The following is a 9,440-nucleotide window of genomic DNA, read 5'->3' as shown; positions in this document are numbered from 1 at the left end:
GGTTGCCAGCCAATCACAGGCTTTTTATATTGATGTTATTATTTGTCCTTTATTTGTAGCACCGTGGGCCCATGAGTACCGTAAATTCAACCCTCTGTATGTGTTTCGCATATTGAAGAATTGACAATAAAAGCACCTTGAGATATATGTGTATATATATATATATATATATATATATATGTATGGCGGCACGGTGGACGACTGGTTAGAGCGTCAGCCTCACAGTTCTGAGGACCGGGGTTCAACCCTCGGTCCCGCCTGTGTGGAGTTTGCATGTTCTCTCCATGTTCTCCCCGTGCCTGCGTGGGTTTTCTCCGGGCACTCCGGTTTCCTCCCACATCCCAAAAACATGCACTAATTGGTGACTCTAAATTGCCTGTAGGTGTGAATGTGAGTGTGAATGGTTGTTTGTTTGTATGTGCCCTGCGATTGGCTGGCAACTAGTTCAGGGTGTATCCCGCCTCCTGCCCGATGATAGCTGGGATAGGCTCCAGCACGCCCGCGACCCTAGTGAGGAGAAGCGGCTCAGAAAATGGATGGATGGATATATATATATATATATATACACACACACACACACACACAGTGCCATGAAAAAGTATTGCCCCCCTACTCAAATGCTTATATTTTTGCATAGGTTCCCCACTTTAATGTTTAAGATCATCAAAGAAAGACAAATATATCCCAAGTTAACTTAAAATGCTGTTTTTTAATTTTGATTTCATTTATTAAGGAAAACAAAACTATTAAAAGTCACCTGGCCCTGTGTGAAAAAGTAATGGCCCTCTGAAGCTAAACACTGGTTGGGCCATCCTCAGCAGCAACAACTGAAATCAAGCTAATTAATGGAGATTGTTTTTAATTGTAATTGTAATTAACCCAAGTGATGATCTTAAACAAAGTGGGGAAACTATGCAAAATATAAGAATTTTAGAAGGGGACCAATACTAACAAGGGGGGTCATTACTTTTTCACATAGGGCCAGGTAACTTTGAATATATATTTTTTTGCCTAGCTCCTTCTGGACCTGGACAACTTGCTGTGATTGATGGAACCATGAATGCTGCTCTTTAACAGAAAATCCTGAAGGAGAATGTTCAGCCATCAGCTTGTGACCTCAAGCCGAAGCGCACTTGGGTTCTGCAGCAGGATAAGGTTCCAAAGCACACCAGCAAGTCAAATTCTGAATGACTTAAAAAACAAAATGAAGCTTTTGGACTTGGCTAGTCCTGCGATTGGCTGGCGACCAGTTCAGGGTGTACCCCACCTCTCGCCTGAAGATAGCTGGGATAGGCTCCAGCACTTCCGCGACCCTAGTGAGGATAAGCGGTATGGAAAATGAATGAATGAAAGGATCTCAAACAAAGTTGGGAAACTATGCAAAAATAGAAGAATTTAAGAAGGAGGCCAATGCTTTTTCACAGCACTATATCTCGGTTTTGTTCTGGTTTAATTGAAGAAAATGTTGGCTCATACAGTTATCTATATTACACAGTGACACAACACCTCAATTGAACTGTAGTCATCTGGAGACACTGCTAGATATAACTGTGTCATCTGCATAGCTATGAAAGTCAATATTGAGGTTCTGAAGAACCCCTGGGTAGCATATGTGGGCTGAACAGAAGGGTTCCAACAACTGACCCTTGAGGGACCCCATATGTCACTGCCATTCGATGAGATTGAACACTTGCAATTGTTAGGAAATAACTCCTTTCCTCCAGGTAGGACCTGAATCATTTAAGGACTGTTCCATTTAGTCCTACCCACATTTCCAACCTGTTCAGCATTATCTTATGATCTACTGGATCAAACATGATTGAAATTTCTCAAAAAAAACATTTAACTATAAGTAATTGCTGAGCTGATTAAAAAAACACTATCTCAACAATCTTGGCTATGAGGGGGAGGTTTGAGATGGGTCTATAGTTTGATAATGGAAGCATCCATCATTCTATTTTTTAGAAGTGGCTTAACGGCAGCTACTTTAAGAGCTTTAAGAAACTTGCCTGACTGAAGTGAGTAATTGATTATTTGCTGCAAATCAGCCAGTGCTGATATCACAGTAGTTTTGAAAAAGTCAGTCAAGACAGCTTGTTGACGGTTTCAGCTACTGAATCCTTTTCTCTCCAGTTTTTTGGCCAGTGTATGGATGTATCATACTCTGACGTGATAATAGTTTTTCCTGGGTGGGTAGCTCTTCTTTTTAGCCAAGTACCCCTCTTAGGTTGATACGATTCAGTTCTACAACACTACACTCAAAACAATGCATAAATAAATGTATCTTCAAGGGTGATTTGTCACTTGAATAGTATTCTAAAAGTATTGCTATTGTACCCTTGTCACTTGACTTTTATAGATTTATTTCCCCAATTTTATTGAACATTAACAAAGGTACAGGCAGCTGGCATGGTAGTTTATAGTAATAGTAATTCACCAAGAAAAGAAGAAAAAATAAAAGCTATATCAGCATACAGATCAAACAAGCTATATCAGCAGAGAAGCACAGTATACAAAAGTCACAATCAAATATTAAACCAGAAGGTACACAGACTGTCAAGCATTTAACCAGACCAAACTTGCCTATGCAGCCGGTTCGATAATGTTCGTAAACAATCATGACCTAGATATGACATGGGCTCCAGATTTTGTGAAACTGTAAAGGCTTATTACACAGATAGAAACTAAGGTCCTCGAGGGGCAAGATCTCAGTCACACTAGCCAGCCACTGTGTCATGCTGCGAGCTACTACTCTGAGATCCACATTAACAAAATAGATCGAGCACAAAAGAGTTTCAACTGGTTATTAGAGAAGCCTGGAGGGTTATCTATCTAGACATTGAAAGTTTTACCCAGTATCACATGAATTTCTTTAAGGACATTTACCCAATATTTACAGATATGAATGCAATCTAAAAGACAATAGAGATATGTACCTTCATCAGTTTTACACTTGTGGCAAAAGTTTGACAGCTTAGGATTCATTATGTTTCATTGCATTGGCGTTATATGCAGCCAATGATTAATTTTAAATTGGATTTCTATGGCCTTATGAAGTAGTGAAACATCCTCCTATGCCACAAATCTTCCCACTCGCCATCAATTTCAAGTCTGAAGTCAGTTTCCCACTGTTTTGACCTTGCTTGCTTTTGCAGAGTGTTGCATCCACTTTTGACACCAGTTTGGTGGGGCAGACCTCAATGAAAAGTACATCCTCCAGTATTGAGGCTGCATTGGAACACAGGGCTTGTCTGAGGGTTGTTGTAACATAACAGCGACGTAAACTGGAAATAGCTAAATAATTGTGTATTGGGGATTTCATATTTACTTTTCAATTGGTCAAAGATTTTCACCACCCCATCTAACTGCATGTTCCCTAGTGTCTTTTCACCTTAAACATGCCACAAGCTGAAAGATTCTCGCTCAAGTTTTGGAGGAAATCTGGATTTAAATGTAAAGGAGTCAGAGTGGATAATATTCCAACCTGACCCTCTATTTTCCTTTTTAACATCAATACTCTTGAGTATTCTGTATAATCAGGTCCCCCTTAACAGATGAGGTGGCCCACTTTCTGGAAGCATATAAAACATTTTTTAGTGTCACTGGGGATGCATGCTCCAATTCAATATCGAGCCATGCAGATTCAGGGTCTTCCTGGAACCAATCTCATATATCTGAAGAGATATGACAACTGATACATTTAATGTCAGGGACTGCTAGACCACCACTTTCTGTAACTGTATCAATCTATGATGTGGTAATAGAGTTTTCCTTGGGTGGGTAACCCTTCTTGTGAGCCAAATACACCTCTTAGTATGATGTGATTCAGTTCTACAACACTACACTAAAATCGTTTTTATAAATGTATCTTAAGGGGTGATTTGCCACTGCAATAGTATTCTAATAGTTTTGCCTTTTGTCCCCTTGACAGCTTTTACATCTTGGAATCATAGTTTTCTTTTTCCTTGGAAAAAGTAAAAAAGTAAGTTAAAAAAAATAACCCTGTGGTTGACATTTTTGCATATTATACATTGTGGGACAGAAATAGATTCCCACTGCACTTGTGTTTCTGACAGTGTGCAATAATAAACATGGCTAAATTGACAGTGTCACTTAAACGTTTTTTTTCATCAAATTTTTGTCTTAGATCTTAATAAACCGTGCAGTTTTGTCACACTATGAATGACTTTTTTAGACAACAAATTTTTCTAGTGACCATAGTGAGCACTGTTATGAGTACAGTTACAAACAGAACAACTATAATGATTTGTCCAATGTGAATCCCTTTTATGTGAAGTGAACAGTACACTGACGAATTGTTTAAATACTCATTAATTAGTATACTGCTGTCACCAATAAAGCATTCAGTGTGAGTGATGTCAGGCATTTTAATCCTTGAATTATTGAGGGTGCTCAGCCACTGACTGTCACAACAGGTAAAGTAATTCCCATGAATATGCATAACACGAAGGTGTGCTGATATAGCTAGAATCAAAGTGTAGTTGAAAGACACAAAGGCATTATTCCTTATGTTGAATTCTCTCAGAGGAGAGCAACTTAAACTGTTTGGTAAAACATTCAAATTATTGTTGGATATATTCAGATGCATTAACATTGGCATGCAGGGCAAGAACAGTTCGGAATTGGTCATATTTAATTCACTGATCGTCAACGACTGGAGGGTTTCCTTTATGTCCTCCAGTGCACCAGCTTGCATAACCATGTGGGAATTTCTAGCTAAATTGAGAGACACCAAAGCGCTTTTCTGGAATGCATTTGCATGAAGAATCCTTATGTTGTTGTCTTCAAGGCTTAGATGTTTGAGAGTTCTTAATTTTCCGAAAGCAACACAGGATGAGTTCAAGTTTAGTTGCTGTGGTGATGAGGAGCTGTGCACTTGGCCCACGGGAGCGCAAGGCTGCACTGAGTTGTCTTGGAGATTTATTGTCTCGACTTGTGTGAGTGCCTGGAAAAAGAGTGGTGAAACAGATACTAGTCCATTGCTTTGCATGTTCAGGTACTTTAAGGAGGGAAAATAAAGCTGTCTATAGTATTCAGATGCACTGTCATGCCGGACATTCCATGTAAGATTTTGCACACAGTTAAAACCGAAATCAAGCCCTTCCAAAGATGAGAGAAGGCTCAACGTTTCTAGTGGGAAAGATGTGAAGTGGTTATAGCTGAGATCAATGTAGCTCAGTGGCATCAGTCTCCAGGTTGAGTGGAGATTATTTTTTCCAATTATAAGATCACCCTGTTTGACGACGTCATTATAAAGCGAATTAGCCTCTAACACCATTGATGCCTCTGAATTTAAGGTGCCCAACAAATTATGATTTAAATAAAGGTATTTCAGTTGGTTGAATTTTGGAAGAATTGGGAAATAAAGTAGTTTGTTATGACTAAGGTCAAGAATTTCAAGACTGTACATGTGGTTATCCTCAACGGCAATGAAAAACTCGATGGAATTTCGACTTAGATTTAAATATTTAACTCGCTGTAGTTTAAAGTCACATATATGAGCAAGGTTATTTTTGGCCAGGTTAAGCTTCTCTAGTTTTTCCAGTGGTTCAAATGTTCCTCTATCAATTGCTGATATCAGATTGTTATCAATAATAATGCTTCTTAGACCTTCACTCTCTTTGAACAAGTAGTGTGTGAGCCATGTTAAAGAATTCCCACTCATCTTAAGTTGCTCCAGTGAAGATTTGTTTTGTAGATACAGTTTCACCGCTTCATCCCCCAAACTGTTCAGGGATATGTCCAAACTCTTCAGTCCACCAATGGATTGGAGGCCTTTGCTGTTCCTGTCAAGGTTGTTGTTCAGTGCATTTATCGACAAATTCAACTTCTCAAGTAGAGCCAGGTCTCCAAGAGCTCCTTCCGAGATGAGCTCCAGCTGGTTGCTGCTCAAGTCCAGCTGCTCCAAATATGGCAAATCAAGTTTCCGCAGCTGTCTGATGAAATTATTGGATAGGTCGAGACTCCTCAGCCCGACATCCAAATCCAGAGGGACAGAATCAAGGTTCTGGTTTCTCCAAGATTGCTCCTTTAAATTAAAATGTAATCTTAGTCAGTGTATACTTTTAAGATCACAGAAGAACTGTATACATGAATAGCCAGTAAGGAGTTCAGTAATTTCCTTTTCTTGAGCCTACCTTTGCACCATCATCCATTTTCCCAGTTGCGTAGAGCGCATGGCCTAGTGACCATAGTAGTAGATTAGCAAATGTGTGTTTGACCATGTTTCCTCTGCTGTTCCAGTGCATCTGTCATCCTCTTACACAACCTTTTTATCGCCAAGCTTCATAAAAAAGGGAGGCAGAAAACAGCTGTGGATACCAGATAGGCTATGGGATGCTATTTTTAGACAATTAATGCATGGAGAGCATTGTCTTTGCACTTTGTCTGAAATGGCCTTTTATTGAAAGAAAATTATCATGTTTTATGACATGTTGGACCTGTTATACAGACGCATGAACAATATTTAATCTTTATTGAAAAAATGTACCTCGTGTATTTTGTGTTCGCCCTCTTCATTTGTTAGTTTTATCTGGATTTGAATGCATATACTTCTTTATTCTTGAGTTGAACAACATGGAAAATATTTTTAAAAAGGCTAGACAAGAACAAAGAAGCACAGTGTTGAGAGGGATGGAAGCCACTGACAAGGCTGACAGTATAAATAGGCATGTTTACACAGGCTGTGGTGTTTGCAGTTGTAAACAAAGATGCGGGACACATGCACCAAGGGAGCTGGAAACCATAATGCTTTTGAAGTTAAGTGTTTTGTTTGAGTTAGTATAATTAACTACTTGAAACTACAGCATTTGGACATTTAATTTAAAATGATCTCTCAGAGCAGCAGGCTTCCTGCTCCTGTCATCCATTTGTTATCACTCCACACAGCACTACTTCCCGGATACTGCAACAAGCGTCAATGTTATCATCTTCATTTGTGAAAAATGAAAACTTAACAGTACTTACTGTTGCAGTATAGTAATTTTGACAATGGAGGATGCTGTTATGCCACAATGTCTCAATATCTAGCTGTCTGTTATGCCACAATGTAGCAATATCTCTGTTCGTGACATCAGCAAAGGAACATTTCAACTTGAACGTTGGCTCAAGTTAGTCAGTCTGTCTGTCGAGTGACTAGGTGTGAGTTGTGGTCGATAGCAACTCTTGCATGAATGTGCACTTGAATAAACCTCATGTAAACATTCAATAGTTAGCACATAAGCCTCACAATTCTGAGGTTGGGGGTTTGAAATCCTGGCTCTGGCCTTCCTGTCTGGAGTTTGCATTTTTCATGCTTGTATGGGTTGTCTCCTGGTACTCCAGCTTCTTTCCACATTCCAAAAACATGCATGTTAGGTTCATTGAAGACTCTAAATTATCATTAGGTTTGAATGTGAGTGTGAATAGTTGTCTATATGTGCCCTGCGACTGGTTTGTAACAGTCCAGGGTGTACACCATCTCTCACAGGCTTAAGCTCACCTGCAACCCAAAGGAGAATGACCAGTATAGAAAATGGATGGATAGATTGCTTTTCACCCCTCTAGGGGAAATTCAACTCACATTCTGCTCCATATTTGTGCCACACCACACAGAGAACCTTATCTCACACACATGCAGGAATTGTAGAACCATTTTTATTCTTGAATGTTACTTACTAGTGATTTTGACCTCATGTTCACCCTCTGGCATCTCTTTTTGTAGTTTGACAATGATACACCAAGCTTCTCAGTAAAGGTTTTGACCTGGTTACACATTGTGAAATGTTTCCCTCTAAGGACAGATTTCTGTGATCATCCACTTTACACTTAATTTTTTTCACTGGTTTTCCAGATCCTGGTGTGACTGAGCTGGCCAGTGCATTCCTTCTCGATTATAGGTTTGGTCTCCTCAAATGTCTACTTATTTTGGCTGTTTCCCAGCTGAATGAGCCTTTTCACATGCATTGACACCTCTTTGGACCACATATTGAGAGTTCTCAGGAACAGCTATCAAATACAAATCCTCAACTTTGAGTCTTCATCCAACTATTTTCAAGGGAGACTTCTCTTGACTTGTGTTGCACATCCGTTGCAAGTTGAACTCTCTTAGTGTTGTGGGACCACGAACTTTTATATTTAACCATTATAAATACATCTTAATTAAGAGAAGCAGAATCTGGTCCATATGAGCTAAGATATCCTTGAGTTACAGCATGATGCCACAATATTTTTCCACACATAACCATATTACCATCTCTATTAATTTCACAAATGCAGTTTATGGCTGCACTATCAGATTATATTGTAACAAATGGAAAAAGCTCACAGCTCTTCATGTTCTTGATTTTACCCTCTAAGGATATTACAGAGCAAGAGGATAGTTTGGACAGCATTGATACCCAAGGAAAATACATTCAAATTATTATTATTATTTTTTATCGTCATTAATGATTTAACTCTAAGTACAGCATCCATCGTGACTCAGTTAGTAACATAACTTGCATTGCCCGTATTTTACTTCGTTATAATCAGAGGTGGGTAGGAACGTGCTAAATATACTCTGTTACATTTACTCAAGTAGCATTTTGGATAAATTGTACTTGTCAGAGTAGTTTTAATGCGTCATACTTTTTACTTTTACTGGAGTATTTATGTTAAGAAGAAACGGTACTTTTACTCCGTTACAATGACCTACATGCCACTCGCTACTTTTATTTTTACTTTTATTTATCTATTGCACGCGGGATCTCTTTTTAGACTTCGCCTTCGACTTCCGCATTGGGCACTGTTTGCACCAATCCAATCAAAAACTTTTCATTTGAATCCAGTTCACCAATCAAACAGCACAAGGCAGCCAGATGACCGCACACAAAGACTTTGCTTATCAAAGTGACTCATACTGGGTGGAAAAAATCCACTGCACGACTTGTGTTAATATTATAGACTCCGAAAAACAACAGCTTTGTCATGCCCGGTAGTCTTACGTTGTGACCGCCCGAACTTGGATATTTCAGCCCACACTTGGGAAAAGAGCTTGCGGTAAGTTCCAGATGTTTTTGTTGTTTTGGCTGTGCAACATTAGCTCTATTAGGTCATAAGAAGCTGTAAAACATGCAACGTTGGGGTAAATTCTGTAATCGCTCTCGCTCGCTTGGACACGCACGCACACACTATCTATAAGTGGTCAACAAACATCTTCATTCACTAATTTCCGTGAATAAAGTAAAAACATATTTCCATAAGGCATGCATGTGTTTTGGGGCACTTAAAAATTGAAATAGCGGCAGCCTGGCAGGTGTGTGTGTGGACTCCCATGTAACGAGTTTGAATGTGATTGGTTACTCCTGAACACAGCCACATGCCAGTTACTATATAAGAGGGATTGGGCCCTTGTGCAACCAGATTTTTGATTATTTAAACTATATTTAACCGTGTAAAAG

General features: G+C 39.2%; 1 protein-coding gene across 1 annotated transcript; it reads right to left on the bottom strand.

Moving 5' to 3' along the window:
* Nucleotides 1–2,380: 2,380 nt before the first annotated feature.
* Nucleotides 2,381–6,250, bottom strand: LOC133407738 (transforming growth factor beta activator LRRC32-like). The gene is made up of 2 exons (XM_061685930.1): nucleotides 6,159–6,250; nucleotides 2,381–6,049 (listed from the first exon to the last, which is right to left on the bottom strand). Exons 1-2 carry the CDS (start codon nucleotides 6,243–6,245, stop codon nucleotides 4,172–4,174), a joined length of 1,965 nt encoding a protein of 654 aa, XP_061541914.1. The 5' UTR covers nucleotides 6,246–6,250; the 3' UTR covers nucleotides 2,381–4,171.
* Nucleotides 6,251–9,440: the final 3,190 nt, after the last annotated feature.

Source organism: Phycodurus eques, chromosome 9 (genome assembly GCF_024500275.1).
Source record: "Phycodurus eques isolate BA_2022a chromosome 9, UOR_Pequ_1.1, whole genome shotgun sequence".
Classification (NCBI taxonomy): Eukaryota; Metazoa; Chordata; class Actinopteri; order Syngnathiformes; family Syngnathidae; genus Phycodurus; species Phycodurus eques.
Note: the sequence above shows the minus strand (reverse complement) of the source record. Positions and strands in the feature narration are given on the sequence as shown.

Excerpts from the sequence above, each read along its gene's own strand:
- LOC133407738 (XM_061685930.1), bottom strand. The coding sequence starts at position 6,245 with ATGGTCAAACACACATTTGCTAATCTACTACTATGGTCACTAGGCCAT. Across the intron at positions 6,050-6,158 it reads AAATGGATGATGGTGCAAAG|GAGCAATCTTGGAGAAACCA; the intron begins GTAGGCTCAAGA and ends TTTAATTTAAAG.